The sequence below is a fragment of the Acinonyx jubatus genome, chromosome E4 (assembly GCF_027475565.1).
Source record: "Acinonyx jubatus isolate Ajub_Pintada_27869175 chromosome E4, VMU_Ajub_asm_v1.0, whole genome shotgun sequence".
In the NCBI taxonomy this organism is placed as follows: domain Eukaryota; kingdom Metazoa; phylum Chordata; class Mammalia; order Carnivora; family Felidae; genus Acinonyx; species Acinonyx jubatus.
In genome coordinates this window covers 61862534-61879790 of record NC_069395.1, presented here as the reverse complement: position 1 = coordinate 61879790, position 17257 = coordinate 61862534, and the positions used below count along the sequence as shown (strand labels likewise).

Below are 17257 nucleotides of genomic sequence, written 5' to 3'. Positions count from 1 at the left end.
CAGAGTCTGACCAACACTAAAAGTGTGCTCTGTCGGGGGCATGTGGGTGGCTCAGTCAGTTAAGCATTCAACTCCTGATTGCGGCTCAGGTAATGATCCCAGGGTCATGGGATTGAGCCTCACGCCAGGCTCTGTGCTGAGTGTGGAGCCTGCTTAAGATTCTTTCTCCCTTTCTCTCTGCCCCTGCCTGACCCCTCAAAGAAAAGTGTGCTCTGTGGAGCTAAGAAATGATTTCACTTCTATGATAAAGAATAATTATTTATTTATACATAATATGACTAAAAACTAATAAGCTACATTAGGAAAAAGAAAGGAAATCTGGAACAATTTTGCAGTTGAAACTCTATACGTAGCGTTCTTGTAATCAGATTACAAGGGCAGCAGAGTTTCATGAGCTCTTTCAATCCCTTTCCCAATTTTCTTCTTTAATCTTTTAGAATTTATAATATTCAAAGACTACATGTTAAAATTATGCTATGAAAATAGTTATTAGTGAAATAGTGAGATACTGAAACCAATAACTATCCTGAAGAAAAGTGATATCCAAAACACAGTTTGGGTTTTTTTTGTGTTTTTTGTGTGTGTTTTTTTTGTGTGTGTGTGTTTGTTTGTTTTGCAATTACTGACTTCAATTATTAGGATCAGAGAGGAAGAGAAGGAATTAGCAAGAACTGCATCCTAAAACTGAAACTAAGGAGGTGACAGTTTTAAGTCATTTCAATACTACATTTCAAAACATGTGAAATGCTCTTCAATATATACACAGCAATGATAATTATACAGTGTAACAGACAAACCGAGTCAGTCCTGAGGAAGAATAATACTTAGATGACTTAAAACAAATGAAACCCTATTGCTTTTCAGCTGGAACCACTGTAACTGAAGGCCCTAGAATCCTTACAAGGAACACTACTCCCCACATGCAGTTATCTGCTACCCACCACATTAGACAGGAGGCGCCAGTTATCACTTCCTGTCCCATTACTATTGGGCACAACTTTATCTATCTATAACCGAGAGACAGAACAAATACTCCTTTCCTCTTCTCTCCAGAGAGGACAGGAAGAGTATTTCACGCTGCATCCTGATTTCAACGCACCAGCCATGCGTTGAAAATAAACTTAATTATGAAGACAAACACAAACAGGACCTCTGAGTCCTACAGAGTCACGTGAACATAAAGGTAAAGAAATAGTATTTCTGGGGGTGCACTGTCCAAACATCAATCTGTACAAAGAGACCCGAAAGTGAATGAGCTGCTGACTGTTGGCCAATTTCAGTCTGTCTTCATCATTCTAGTAATCCAGTTCCCTCCCAGCTCACCATCAGGTCCCTCTTCACCAAGGTGTCTTCACCAAGACAAAGGAGTCCCAGGCTAGGAAGCATCATCACTTGTAGACCCACCATGAATTATTAATGTCTGCCTTATCCATCTGCACAGGGAGATGTGAACAAGAAGTACTCCAGTGACAGGGAGGGGGGACCGCACCCTGGGTAGTGCCCAGCTGTCTCTCAGAAACCATGCAACGGACCAGACCTCCCTGGGACTTGAGATGCACTGCACTCCTCTAAACAAGCTCAGACCAGGGCAAACAAGCAGAAAAAGGAAACCACAGCGAGATAAGAGATACGTCTGTCTGTCCACCCTTGACTGGGCCTCAGCTCGTTCAGAAGATTGTGGTCACTGTTCACCTGGGGACTGACAGGTAGGGCAACCAAGATAAGCACAGCATAATCCGAAGTCAGGCAGAGCCAAATCTGGAAATGGCAATTATGATAGTGAAAGGGATTAAAAGAAGTACCCAGAAACTACAAGATTGGAAAGAAAATACTGTCATAAAAGACTCTAATAGCTGAAAAATGTGAAGCGGTTGGCACCGGGAGTGAAAGATAATCTGAATAAGAATGTCAGCATCTTAAGAAAGCAGTGTCCGGAAGATCATGAAGGATGTGTGGATGTTGGCAAATCAAGGAGACTGGCTATCTACATAATGGGGGATATGCCAGGTATGATTTGGGGCACCACCTGGGAGGATTTACGCACCCATCACTTTCCACCAGAGAGAGTCTCCCTCTCTCTGACCCTCCCCCATTCATGCTCTGTCTCTCTCTGTCTCAAAAATAAATAAACGTTAAAAAAAAAAAGAATGACTCTTGGGGCGCCTGGGTGGCTCAGTCGGTTGAGCGTCCGACTTCAGCTCAGGTCACAATCTCACAGTTTGTGAGTTTGAGCCCCGCATCAGGCTCTGTGCAGACAGCTCAGAGCCTGGCGCCTGCTTCGGATTCTGTGTCTCCCTCTCTATCCCTTCCCTACTCTCACTCCATCTCTCTCTCTCTCAAAAATAAACGTTAAAAAATTAAAAAAAAAAAAAAAGAATGATTCTCGAGGAACAAAGGCTAAGAGCAAGGCCTTGCTACTTCTAGGTCACAGTATCTCAACCCGGCACTTCTGACGTCTGCACCTGATAACTCTCTGTTGTAAGGGCCTGTGTTGTGCATACTTAGCAGTCTCCCTGGCCTCTACCCACCAGCTGCCAGCCGAAATTAACCCCCAACCACCACCAGGTGTGACAACCAAAAATGTCTCCATCCATTACCAAATGTCCCCTGGGTGGAAAAAAAATCACCCCTGGTTGAGAACCAGTGGTTTAGAGCAATAAAACAGGATAGCCACTGTTCAGTTCCGAGGAGAGACTTCCCACATTACGGCATGGTAACTACAGTCACCTGTTAATGAAAAATGGGCAGGACAGTGAGCAATTCAGCCACAGTAGTGGCGGTGGACAGTGCACGACCCACAACTTGTCACAGCCACGATGGGGCACCTCTGATCCAGGTGTCAGGAGAAAGCGTTATACCTACTATCACCGAGAATTGAAATTCGTATTTTAGCTTCATATTGTTTCAAGACTTAACCATGAAGCAATAGTTACACCTCAGAGCCACCTGGGGTGATCATTCCTGTAAATATTCTAGTGGGCTTTGAAGAAGACCCTCCTCCCCATCAAGGTTGCTTTGGCAAGTACACAAGTACATTTCAAGCTACTTTCTCTACCTTTTGCCCTTGACGGGACTATCACTAAATGAAAAGGTAGAAAACTTCAGCACACACTGCGCAAGTGATCAGAGCACAAGTCTGTAAACATCCCAAGAGAAAATATAATTATTCTCAGTTTCTCAATAGTTTGAGAGTAACTGAATCTCTTTTTCTGACCAAGAGCATGTGAAAATGCCCGTACAATTTCATAACGCTCAGCATTGTCTTGGTTCTAGATAATTCCAGGGATGACTCTTGACTTGTAAAACAGGTTTTCGCTGGCTTTTCTTTTTTGGCTGCTAAGTCCCGTCTTTTGCCTATTTTATCTCATCAGTAGTATGGATGAGATACTGGCTTTTGTTATTCTGGTAGAAGAAATGGTCATAAAAGTTAAAAGTATTAAGAAAAGCCATTAGAGCACATAAAACAAAAAAATGAATACATTTAATTTAAATTTTATCAGCCCCAAAAAGAAACTCAAATGTTTACAAATTTCATTTGCATTACCAATCCTTACTTATTAATAGCCAAACCATTCCATGCCTGTAATTTTGAGAAAAGAGAGCTGTTTCAGTCTGCAGTGAAATACCAAAATAATTTTTCCATTCATAATGAATGTTTCTGGGGCCTTTATTACATTGGTCTCAATGAGGCTGATAGTAAAACAAACAAATAATCAAACGCTAGCTGTGGAGGGGGGGGAGCGAGACAGCGTATATACAGCATACATGACAAAGAATATAAAAATATTCAGAAAACAGTTAAGAAAAGCAAAAACAAAAAGAAGAAATATGTTTCATGAGTAAAACTGAGAAAAGGAAGAACTTGACTTAAGTTCCACACATGTTAAGTTTGTGCAAGGTCCAGATGATATCACAGCTGGCTAATTCAGTGACCAAAGTATTGGCAAGTTAAGATTAACACAGGCCTTTTACAGACGTGAGCCCTTCCCTGGAAGGAAAAAAAAAAAAAATTATAGAATCTGTGGAGATGTGCCAATCATACATATAAGTAAAACATAGACTATCAACATTATCTTCAGTTTTCTCAAACTAGATCAATTTACAGAGAAAAGAATCACCCTCCCCCTCAAATTATGTATTTTCTTCCCATATTCAACTTCTCATGTTCTATGGGCCTAGTTCCACTCTAGCTCTCATTTTTATAAGAGAGACACATAACCTTTTATCATGCGCATGGGGCCAATCAATGTTGATGGAAGGGATGTTAGAAACCCAGGGGTCTGAGAGAAGTGCCTAGAGGAGGAACCGGCTCTCAGATGTGTTCTGCTTGGCCAGCACAGTGTGGAAGGGAGAAGAAAAGGAAAGAAATTCCAATGTTTTTAGAAAAAAGCATAAGCTGCCCAATTTGGCCATAAGCCTCACCATTCCCTAGTGTCTTCCACAGAGGCCATCACACATTTTGTCACCTGCCACCTCGTCCAAATGTTTCACTTTACTGACGAGGAAACAAGAATCCAAGAACAGTTTACTGACTGCCTCAGGTGACACCGATAGTTATTGGCAAAACCATAGTAAGATTTCAGTGACCCGGCTCCTGCTTCCACATTCTCCTCTGACTCCACTAGACTCTTACGCAAATTCAATCTAGAGCCCAGAATGCCAACATGTTGAAAGAAAATGAGGAACCAGTATCTAAAATGCTGGTTAATGGCTAAAACATGGAAAATGCTGTATTCTTGTCACAGTTCAAGTTTGTTCCATATTTCTTTATGCTCACCTGACCAAAGGTGGTCAGGACCTACGTGAATAGGTGAGTCATGAATGCAGTGCTGTTGACACAACTGTACCCACAGCTAACACTGCAGCAATGGACTAGACATCATTGTGTCATTAAGGCTGGGACACTGCTCTTCTAACAAGTTCTCTCCTTCTTTCTACTACCATAGCACTACATTCAGGGTACAGGACTAAAAACAGCCTGGATTCCCTGTTAAATTGGTTTTTCTGACCCTTCTTGGCTATGTACTAGTTATTTTATATCCTTGTGGCCTTGTACAATGAGAGATTTCAATCAGATTTCAATGAGAGAAGAGCTATATGCTACTCTCCGCAGTTCCTAAGACAATCCTCAGTTCTTCTGTAGATCTTGAATGCTAGCTGCCTATATTAACCACAAAGGGGATGAACACCTAGCCATACTGCCAGGTGACCTCCCAAGTCACTTTCACTTCTACATTAAGCTCTGTGATTCTCAGGGTACATGGGATATGTCCACTTTTCCCCACTCTGGAGACTTTCAGATCACCTACTGTGAAGCAATAATATTACAGATCTGAGGGGCAATGAGGCCTTCTAGTTTTTCTGTCAGAATGCTTACTTTGAAGGACAGTCACTAAATCTCTCTAACTTCTTGCAGTGGGGGCACAGACAGACAAGCCAAAGCCAGAGATCCCTTTAGAGAGGATAAAGAGGGGTCACATCTGGGAAGCCTAAGGAAAAGGATGAGGGGTGTGTGGAGTCTGCAAACAGGTTCCCTCCTTCCATGGCTGCTCTAAGATCACAGGTCAAGGACAGGCAAGAATCCCACTCAAGATTCATAAGAAAGAAAGCAGGTTGACTCTGCCTTTCAAATGAGAACTTCAAATTCTTAATATACTATAATAGTCCCTAAAATTACATTTAAAGCAAAGAACTGAGGAAAAGCTATGAAAATGAGGGATTATCATAGAAAATTGTGAAAGCATTTTGCGTTTTTATATGGCTACTTCCTGGCTGAATATAATTGAATGGATATTAATAACGATTACATGTACAGTTATTTAGGAACCAGAGAAATAACATGTGAGGAATGACCAAGAATGCTTATGAGCCTTTCTTTAAGCACAAACAAGGCAAAACATTTTGGGGACATAATAGCAGATAAACAAAGACAAACAAAGCAAGAAAACCAAAACAAAATAAGACAGAAGTACTTAAAATTACCTTTTATCTGATTGTATAGTAACAGAATTCTCAAGTTATTAAGCACAAACACTGAAAATAATGAAGTTCCACGTGTAAAATAATGCCACTGTACTTTATTCAGAAGCACAAATTTTTATATGTGTGAAGCAAAGAACTTCTATATGTGTTTTAACTCAGGATTGGTTGTTTCTTCCATGTGCTATAATTTTTTTAAAGTTTATTTATTTTGGGGGTGGGGGCAGAAAGAGACAGAGAGAGAGAATCCCAAGTAGGCACTGTGCTGTCAGCAGAGAGCCCAACACAGGGCTGTGAGATGATGACTTGAGCCAAAATCGAGAGTCGGATACTTAACTGTCTGAGACACCCAGGTGCCCCCATAAGCTGTCATATAAACCAAATAAAGAAAAAAGTTAAAATGCTACTAAATAAATAATAAAATAAGTCATGAAAACCCAGGAAAAATTTCAGGATCCATTTCCTGATTTGTTGTTAAAACCATCACTTAAAAAAAAAAAACCTTTAACTTTTTTCTCTTCTTTATGTTTGCTTCTGATTATAAATGTTCTTTACTATCACACTACATTTATAATTTATCTCTAAATGTATCATCTTTGAATGAAAACTCCCCACTCTATATAATTACTGAAAGCAGTATTAGTTTGAAATTAACTTTATTGCATTAAAATGCCTAAAATTAAGCCCCCAATGCTTACATAAAGGTTGAAAATAAGGCAAGAGGAAGAGCAGCATTAGCAGAAACTTATAACAGAAAACAAATTGTTTTCACCAACTTCAAAAAATCACTCATTATCATTGTGCACAGTACTTTTCTTGCTTTCAAATGAGAAGTTAAAAGTAGTTATTTCTGTATCTAACAGCTCTTGAAATACCAGTAGGCTGATGAAAACATTCATCAAGACCAATTATTTTACTCATGCAGTTTGAGCATGAAGAATATTGACAGTTTGTAACACGTTGACAGATGGAAACAATACATAATAACCCTTACAAAATCTAGAGTTACTAGAAGGTAAACTTTCTAGTCTCTTTGAAAAATCTTCACTTTGCTGCAAGTCCCAATTATAAATAGCAGCTGACATTTAATGAGTGCTTATGTGCCAAGCAGTGATTTTTACCCTTATTCTCTGTCATAGTAATCTGTCATTATTTTATTTATTGTTTTTCCTCCCACTAATCCAGAGGCTCCCTGGGGACAGGGACTCTGTCTACTTCTTTATTGTATCCCCATCGCTAGTATGCCTTACACATAGCAGGCACTGAATTGTTAAATGACTCATTGTTCTAAACACTTTAACTTTTTAAAACTATTGGTCATGGCCTAGAGTGTTAAGAAAATGCAAAAGAATAAGTGGAATGTATTACATTTAGTAGAATATTCTTCAATGAAACTTTTACATGTATATGTCATAGCTGTGTAACAGTAAAAAAGAAAAAGGCTGAAAATCACTGCTTTACGTGGATTATTTCATTTGCTCCTCACCATAACCCTGTAGACAATACCATAACTTCTACTTTAAAATAACAGAACGGAGGTTTCCAGATGGCATAGATGATGTCCATGATAATAGAGCTATCTACAAGTAAGAACATCATTTCTATAAAGACTCACTCACAGGGTACCATACTAAGAAAACTTGAATTAACTAAGCAAGGTTTCAGTAATTGTAATTGTGCAATGATTAATAAAGAAAAAAAAAAAGGCTTTTAAGGGATTCAGTCCTGACTGAATTTAATATCTGGCTTAGCCACTAACCAGTTATGTGGACTTTGGACGAACTTAATCTCTTTGCACCTAGATTTCCCCATGTGTAAAAGAGGGGTATTCATCAAGTTGTTAAGTTTTAAATGACTTGATGTATGTAAATAGTTTAGACCACTAAATAGAAACTGTTCTGATTAAAATAATTAGTATTTCCTTTTTCTTGGTCCGAAAAATCACATTCAACCCATTGCACTACAATTGGAATGTGTAAAAAATGTGAATAAGGAATTTACTGGATTAAAGAGCAAAGCATGGGAACTGGGCAAGTTTGGAATAGAGCCACCCAAGAGGTTCTGCTGGACTTGGGTGAGAAAGATGCTAAGTCAAGCTCAGGGAGTTGGTCCAGGTAACTATGGGAATCAAGGGAAACAACACTGCTTAACTGTAAAAACAAACACAAACGACTTCATCTTCCCTCAAGGATCACAGCAACATCCATCTTCCTCTGCATATTGGCTGGGGCCAATCCAAGGTGTCAGGAAATGCACCTGGGTCAGCTCCCGCCCAGTAGGGCCTGGTACCAAGGGGCTAGGGCGCAGAGGTTCGGCGCAACTCACCCCGGAGACTCCGTTGATACTGCCCTAGAATCTCCTCCAGGGTAGAGTTCTCCGGGGACTTCGCCATGCACAGACTCGGGGCCCAGAGATGGGAGTTACGTAGGGAAATGTCCGATGTCGCCCTTCGGGGAACCAGAGGCCTTGGCGCCGGAGTAGCACCCGCCAGCTTCCTGCCGCTGCTGTCACTGGGGAGCATGGAATCCCGGTCGGAGCTCGCTGGGGGCCCTTCCCACCCATTCGCCCTCATGGTTGATTTCGGGAGTTGTAGTCCGCAGACTGCGGGCCTGCAGTCACGAGGCTCCTAAAAGGCCCTTCCAACTGAACTACAATTCCCAGAGGTCATTGCGCCTCAAGGTTTGGCGGTTTGGCAGCCAGATCCGGTTGCCAAGAGACTGCCTGGAGGCTCCGCCCTTTTTCTGTAGCCCAGCCTGGCTCAGTCCTGCCTTTATCCCATCCTGCTGTTTGGACCACCCAATCGACAGAAAGCTCACTGAAGGTCTTGACTCTTCTAAATTTGCTGGCTTGCAGTTGGTCCTTGAAATTTCTCAAGGACACAAATAACAAGTTCTACACCCTTTAGCCGCGACATCTGCCAAAATGGCCAAATACATTCTCAAGAAAAAGAAGCTTTATATCTTCGAAACAGCCTAGATTGTGAAAGCGGCTGACACTACAATTCCTAGCATGCCCCGCAACCCGACCTCCACTTGGAGTTGGCGCACTGCCCTCTGGGAACTGTAGTCCTTTTTAGTTGCGGTCCCGGCCTTACACCAGGGTCCTCTTCATTGTTCAAGCTGGTTTTTTGGAGCACGCCTGCGCAGTAGGCAGCTGGAGAAGCCTTTGGGTGAGACCCTCCACACAGCCCCTTTTCATTGTCTGCGTTTGGCGCCTGCGCAGTAAGAGATCGTTGGGCCGGCCGGAGGAGGAGATAGGGCCGGGCTCCTCGCCCTTTCCCCAGGCGCCTGCGCACTGGGCGGCCGCTCTCTGCCGTTACCGCTATGTGTGGGGCGTGTGTGGAATAACGTTATTGCCCAGCGGAGCTCAGGGCCGGGAACTCGACCGCAGCGGCAGCGACGACGACGACAGCGGCGACGACGACGACGGGGTGGGGGGAGGACGGCGTGCGAGAGACTCACGGGACGCGACGCGCCCCGCCTCCCCCGTCCGGTCCCTCTCTCAGCGGTGAGGGGTAAGTGATGCGCTCAGCGGCTCGGCTGAGGCGCTGCCGATGCCGCCGCCGCCGCTTCCCCACATCCTCCGGGGTTTGCAGCGGGGACTCGGGGCGCGGCCCGCGGCGGCCGGGGTTGCTTCCCCGCGGCTCCGCACGGCGCCGCCACCCCCTCCCTTCCCCTCCCCTCCCCCACCCTGCCCCCAGCCCCACCCGCCGTCCCTCCGGGCCCGCGGCCGCCCTTCCCGAGGACGTCTTGAATCGTTTTCAGCCCTCTCTCGGCTTTGTGCAGCCCTCCCCCCTGCGCCGTAGCAGTTTGCTGGGGGTGCGGGCGGAGCATCGGAGGGAATGGCTGTGCTGCCGCCGGGGCAGGGATTTCCCCCCCCCCCCCCCCCCGATCCGAGCAGCTAACAGTGCCGGCCCTTTCTGTGAGGTTGGTCTGGCGATGCGGGGCGGTTTGGGGGAGGTCAGGCGAGGAGCCCTCCGGACGCGGCTGGAGGGCGTGGAAGACGTGGAGTCACGCACCCTGCCAGGCGACTGCACCCGCGCTGGCTCTGGCTCTGTAGTAAACCCGGGGGAGGAGAGAGTGGCTTCCTGTCGGCTTCATTGTCCTAAGATTCAAATGTGGGGTTTGGGTATGCTTCCCGTCATTTTATGCATAACACAGGGCGGGAAGACGTGGGATTTGTATCCTAAGTTATAAAAACTCTGGGGTTTTTTTTTGGGGGGGGGGGGATGGTGTTTAGCAGAGTTTTATTTATTTGAAGAATATAAGCCCCTAGAAGACAGGGACGGTGCCTGTCCAAGCATTGCCAAGGTGATAAATATAAAATTACCAGATGGCGAGGAAGAGTGGACTTAGAAAGGGCCTGACGACGAGGCTGTTGTGTAGCAGGGAAATGAACCAGCAGAATTGTTTTTTCGATGGGTGGGTAACGCATTCACGTTCCTAAGGGAATAGATGAGGCTTCATCTTTCCGTTTTGTTTTTTGAGCAGTCAAGACAAAAAATAGGCCTGCTACCTTTCTGTTCCTGATTTTGTTTATAAATACTTTTATTCCCTTAATGAAAATTCACTCGTTTGGGAAACATGTAGTGAGGCAGATGATAGGTGATTGAAAATGCATCTTTTAAAATGATTTGATCTTAAGCTTTCAATGCTTACAACCGTTTGCTGGCGTTAAAACCAGGGGAAGAAAGAATGAAGCAGGATGGGGAGGAGCAGGTGGAGGAATAATGGGAGAGGAGAGACTTACATTGTGAGTACTCTATGTAAATCTTCAATGATACAACCCTAGCTGGACATGCTTCAGGAATTTAGTAATTCAGCTCTGGAAATACTACATTGCAAGGGACAAATAATTTTGTATTTTTCTGCCGTTATTTTTGAAAAACTAAAACCAGGGCTGTTTTTCATCCTTCCTAACTTCGTAGATACGGTAGAATTTTGATGTTTTAAAACTCAATCTAAGTGCACTTGACACAGAGGAGGACCCTAAAACTTGGGAAGTTCGCTGATTTGTCTGTCCTAGCCTAACTGCTAATGAAAGGGCAGAGCCAAACCAAGATCTGTACCTGCAGAGTGCTCTTTCAGTTTTGTCCCTTAGTCTGCCTACCCTGTGAAAATTTGTGGAAGGCTTCTCTACAGCTCCTTGAGTTGTCTTTGACGATCAAGTTCATTGATACTCTAGTTTGTATTAATCTTGTCCTTTTCTTCGTGATGTAAAAATAGTAATTCTGCTGAAGTGGAGCTTTAGTTTTATAAATTAACTTATGATGTAAGGAAAGATGCCCTACCAGGGGATTTTCATAAAAACAAACTCTTGGAAGCTTTTCCCTACTACTTGTTAGTAACCACATTTTAATAGCATTTCCTAACATTCAGCATTAGTTGATAGCGTGATCAACTCTGTAAGCTGTTAAAAATAAAATTGCCAGGTAACAAGAACCTGTGAAGTTCATTTTTCTCTTCTATTAATGAATTATATTATTTGCAGCTTGCCTTTTGAGAAAAAAATCTTTGTTGAACTTTTTAATCAAAATTAAATTTGTGTGTTTTCATTGAGCTGGTTTTCACACAAAGTGCTTTTTTGCTTTATAAACTTTTAAATTTTACATTGCATTTCAACAGACTTTTAAAAAAGAATTTAGTAATAGGCCTTTTAAATTTTAGCTTACTTAAAAATAATCTATTGTTAAATGCAGCACGGGGAATTATATTAAGTCAAACTTTAAATGTATTTTACTGGTAAATTTCGCTGTTGTCAATTACTTTGTATGGAAATAAATAACCATCTGTGTTTTCTATCTTAGCATTAAAATAATTAAATTTATACTACAAAATTATACATTATGCCCATTGATGCAGATATCAAAGTGTATTTAAAAATCCTATGCTTAGTGATCTATTTTCTTTATTTCAAGTATCTGTTTCCTTTTATCACTGAAGAAAAAACTAGTTTTATTGTTGCATCTGATAGCAATCAGATATCACTCATCTGGTACTCAGCACTGTATGTTTAACCTTGTTAACATGTTTTTTTATTCAACAAAATTCTCCTGTAAAATAATTTTTACTATTTTAATTAATGAATGATTTTCTCGAATGATTTTGTTCTCTATCATGAACGTTGGGGTTTCAAGGAGTGTCCTAATAAATACTTAACAGACAGCAGTGTACTAAATTGCCAGCTAAAATATCTGTACAGTTGCAAATTATTATGGAAGTGTAAGTATAACAAAAGAGCAATTAGATACCATCTGAAAAATCCTTGGTGGGTAGGTAATATTGAGAACATCACGTGTTGATGTGTTTCAGTAAGAATAATGAGTTTCTTATGGAGAGAAACCTCAGACCATCTTTATTCCATAAACTTCGGTTAATAACCAAGATTTCTAGTAATCAACTACCCTTGTTGAAGTGGGATTTAATTTATTGACTCAAATATTTCTTGAGGGAAGTGCTCAGCAATGAGTTAGTCGCTGTGGGCAATACAAAAGAATAAGAAGACATCTGTTTGGTAGTAGAGTTGATTAAACTAGGTGGATATATAGTCTAGCTGAAATGATTATGCAACAGTATATCTATTTTGTAAAAAATTTTTTTGGCTAAAAGAATGATATGGTCAATGTATACCAGTGATAAAGCCCTCTTTTATGTCAAACAAAGGTAGAGAGGAAACAAACAAAAGCAAAGCTAAAGAAAACCTTACAAAAATTACTTTAATCCATATAGGGATTGTACAGAACATGGCAGTGGAAAGAATCTCAAGCGTGCATTGCTTAGGTTTGAGAAACAGAATATGAAACATAGCAGAGAATAAGTCATTATTTCAGTATATCAGTAAGAAATAATGTAGAAGACGTTACCTTTTGGGACATGATATTTGTTGAATAAATGACAACAACCTACCATGTATTGAGACCTACTAACTGCCAGGCGGCAGGTGGGTGTATGTGTATGTAATTAATGCAGGAGTCTTGTGTATAAGGTATAATTTTACACATTTAAATCTGAGAATATTTGAAGCCCAGAGTTAGTGATAATTTTGCCTCTGTGTCACACATTACTAAGTGGTAGAGCCTATAACTGAACCTTTGTCTTTTTAACAGAAGCCTAGATTTTCACTCATCCTTTTTGGTAAATTAAAAAAGCAAAATTTACTCTTTTCTGATTCACAAATTTTTAGAATTAGAGGAGACTTTAGAGGCATCTGGTACAGTGTACCTCCTACTACAAATATGTCTGAGACTTTTATTGAGTCAGCTTCTCCAAGAACAACACTTCCACGAACAATGAGGCATAAGATGTCTCATTTAGCTTTTGGAAAGAGTAATAGGAAGGTCTTAATTAGAGCCTGTATCTGCTTTCCTGTGTAACTTCTCCCCATTGGTTGTAGTTTTGTCTTAAGTGTAGGCCACAGTAAGGTTTTTCTCTACCAGGTCTTCTCTTTTCTTGTTAAATACTACAACCCTAACAACTTCATGTGATGCTGTTCCCTCTACCTTTCTCATCTCTGTCAACTACATTCAGTTTTGTTGATGCTGTTCTTTTTGTTCCGATCTCGTTTTTATATTTAGTTCTCCAGTTATGATCTAAAAACAGTGTAGTGAAATTATCCCTTTCTTTAATTCAAGCTATACGCTTGTGTTTACAGTCTAAAATTGTGTTAACTGTTTAATAACCTTTGCTACTTCTAAGCAGAAAAAGAGAAGGAAATGTTATATGGCTTTTTAAGTTATATTTATACAATTCAAAAGATTATTTGAGACTCTGTATTTCTACTTTTTTAATGTTAAAATGACCTTTCTTTATGAAATGATAATATGTAGTAAGTTTCTTTTAATGTTTGCCTTGGGTTTTTTGTATTGGTTTGGTTCTTAAATGAACAATGAAAAGTTGGCAACCTTATATTGTTTTTCATTTTGTTTTTTGAAAAATCTGTTTGGAAACCACTGATGCAGTCATCATAAGCGAGTGTCTTTTCTATGTTAAGATTTCTCCCATTCTGTAGATGATTTTTTGAAGCACTGTTTAACCCTTTCAAGTATCATCTCCTTGAATGTAGCCATAGTTGAAACTTGTCGAGATCTTATTGAATCATGATTCTGTCATCCAAGGGATTAGCTTCCCTTCCTGCCTTTTAGACATTTATAAATTTAACATACCAGCCCTCTTATGTCTTCATCCTGGCCGTGTACTGGATATAGCCAAGGACAAAGCTGTGCAGGTTTATAAATAGAATAAATGTAGCATAAATAAAATATGCTTAAGAAAAGAGACAACACAAAGATAATGAAAGCCATTTGCATGGTTTTTTGTTTGTTTTTAGTTAAGGGGAAAACCATTATATTCTCCAGTACTGGGTAAAGCTTACAGTCTGTGGGGTGATACAGATAATTGTATAATGGCAAGTCAAGTAAGCATAGGTGTTATGAAGAAAATTCAGAGTAAAGGGATAGACTGTGATGGAGGACTGCTATTTTTCATTTATTTTTAAGTAGTCACTCAAATAGAACATTCAAATGGTTCCAAAAAAATCAAACTTCTAAGAACAAATAATGTGAAAAATCCTCATATCCCTCAACTTGCCTGCTGAGTTACCACTTACTCTAATCCAGTAGATAACTTTTTATTATTTCTTGTGTGTAATTCCGGTGAATTTCTTTTTCAGTTTAAGCAAATGTAATGTATATTCTTAATCTGCTTCCCCTCTTTTACACCAAAGACAACCTCTTCAGACAATATTCTGTACCTTGAGAGCTTCCCGTTTTAGGAGTGGTTAAGGAATACTGCTCTCTGAGGAGGTGACGTTTGGCAGAGACTTGTGGTAGGTCAGGAAGTAAGCCATGGAGGTGAGTGGTTGGACTGTGCAGTGGTCCTGAGACAGCAGGGATGGGTGAATTTGGTGAATATAGATACCACTGGCTGAAAGTGAGTGAGCAAGAGGAAGGAAGAATAGGAGGAAATGAGGCTGGATAGAGATTGCATGGTTTGATTTATTTCAAGTGCTTTGGGAGTTCATTGCAGGGTTTTGAGCAGGGGAATAACAAAATAATTGTGTTACATTTTTAAAACGTGGTTCTGACTGTTTTGTGGAGAAGACTGGAGGGGAAAAGAATGGGAACAGGGGGATGAGCTAAGAGACATTTGGAGTGATCCATACTAAGATGTTAATGGTTTTGACTAGAGTGATAATGGTGGAGGTAGTGAAAGTTGCAAGGTTGTGAGTTTTTTTCATGTTGTTTAAAATATCTGTTAAACATCCAAGTGGAGCTATCAGGTAGACAGTGGAATATATGAGTCTGGAATTCAGAGAAGTTCAGACTGAAGATATTCAAATCTTAAGCATCACCAGTAGACAAGCCATAGGATTGTAAGACATCACTTAGTTTGAGAAGAGGTCCAAGAATTGAGACCTGCTACTCTTCAATAGTGAAAGCTTAGCAAGAGAGACTGAGTTCCCCAGAAGGATTGAGAAGAAGTTGCCAGTGAGATAAGAGTGTGCTGTCCCAGGAGCCAAGTAAAAGAAGTATTTGTAGAGATAGGGATGTTCACTCTAGACTGCCTTTGATCACCTGAACACTCCTTGTAAACTGTCTGTGAGAAGATTTTGTTAGACCTCTCCTTACTCTTACTAGTTTTTGATGGGGATGTTCACAACTATTCCCCAGAAACTACTAAATCTAAAGCCCTGAACAAAGTTTTATGTGTAAGTAGGCCCCTGCTGTGTCTCAGATGGATGGATGTGGTTGCTGCTGCTACTGAGGTTTGAACAGGAGAGACAGCACTGTTCAGTGAGAAGAATTTGCAGTCAGGATTGATTCAGAGTCACTACCTGTGTGATCTTGACCATGTCACTTAATTTCAGAAGTTTGGTTTCTTCCTCTGTAAAAATAACACTAGTGGTAGTCCATCTACCTCGGAGGTTTATTTTGAGAAACAAATGAGGTAGATGTAAATAAAGCAAATGAAAGGGATGGTTGCAGGTAGGAATCTCCTCCCATTGCCCCAAATGTGGCACCACTTGGTGGTGGTTCACGTGAAGAGATATTTTGTTAGGGGTGAGGAATAGAAACGTTTTTTTCAATCAGACACTGTAGGAATAGTTTTGTACTTCTTCATTTCATCCCCGTTAGGCAGTTTTGCACATTATCTTAATGTTCTTAGAAGTGGAGAGACATGATGTGGGAAAGAGGCTTTGAGAGAATGACTTTTCCCCCAAGTCCTATGCTCATCCTTCAGTTCTAGGCACAGTGTCTACATGAGAATGAAGTCGATAAAAGTAAGCAGGCCAGCTTTCTTGTTTCCAGGCCCACAAGGAACATTTTCTCTTCTCACTGGCTTCTTTTCTGGAAGGTGTTTTGCCAGCTAAGGGTTTGTCACATCTCCCATGGAAGAGTAAAGTACAAGTTCAAATCGTACAGGTTGTTAGGGGTCTTTGAGGCAGCCAGCTAGAAGCTGAATTGAGGAGACAGTGGACAGGGAACATGAGCATACTTCATATAAAGTATTAAATACTTATTTTGGTGAAAAAGGAGTATTGCAGTTGGAGGACTTTCAGCAATAGTCTTAAGCGATAAAGACTTTGAGGCAATTGGACTGTAACTTCAAAATATCTATCTCGAGGACCCTATGTATTGTTATTTGCTCTGGTTACTCAATAAACACTTCTCATTAGATAAACAATGCATTGCAAATTGAAGGTCACCTTATTTTTTCATGCTTTTATTTTTCATATTAAAAAACTAATCCTTGTCTATTGCAGATATTTAGAAAATATCATTATGTCAGGAAGAATATTCTCTTGTAATCCCACTAGCCAGTGATGCCACTGTTACATATTCTTGTTGATTCTGGTTTATTTAATCTGGTGATATTTTATCATGAGATTAAACTTTCCGACCAATTTTTCATGATGGTATAGGAGTCCATGTTACCAAATTTGTAATTTACTTAAATTCATTTTTTCTAAAGTAATGTTCATCATTGTATATAGTTGTAACAACCAACTCCTTTATAAGTCATATACATGGTAAATATTTTTCCCAGATTGTCATTTTCCTTTTTAAATTTGTTATTTTTACCCAACAAGGATTTTTAACTTGGGTATTTCTCTTTTCCTTTTTCCTTTATGAAGTAATACCATTGCACACAGTTTCATTATATACATACCTATATTCTTACAGAATTCATAATGTGAATATGTGCAAATGTGTTATTTTCTCTAAAATGTATTTAGGTGTATGTGTGTGTGTGTGAGGGGAGAGAGAGAGAGAGAGAAC

General features: G+C 40.5%; 2 protein-coding genes across 31 annotated transcripts in view; one reads left to right on the top strand and one right to left on the bottom strand.

The window, feature by feature from the left end:
• SDCCAG8 (SHH signaling and ciliogenesis regulator SDCCAG8) overlaps positions 1-8706 on the bottom strand; it is a 246837-nt gene extending 238131 nt beyond the window's left edge. For all 21 annotated transcript variants that reach the window (XR_008293144.1, XR_008293145.1, XR_008293146.1 and 18 more), the window contains exon 1: positions 8305-8706. Coding sequence is in view for 18 of the 21 variants with exons in the window: in XM_053209297.1 (XP_053065272.1) it covers positions 8305-8551 (247 nt within the window). In the remaining 3 variants the exon portion in view is untranslated. The remainder of the gene's footprint in view (positions 1-8304) is intronic.
• A 556-nt stretch (positions 8707-9262) lies between these two features.
• Positions 9263-17257, top strand: part of CEP170 (centrosomal protein 170) — a 125331-nt gene continuing 117336 nt past the window's right edge. For 7 of the 10 annotated variants that reach the window (XM_053209290.1, XM_053209289.1, XM_053209287.1 and 4 more), the window contains exon 1: positions 9264-9493. The gene's annotated coding sequence lies outside the window, so the exon portion shown is untranslated. The other 3 variants (XM_053209291.1, XM_053209284.1, XM_053209283.1) reach the window with 3 other exon arrangements.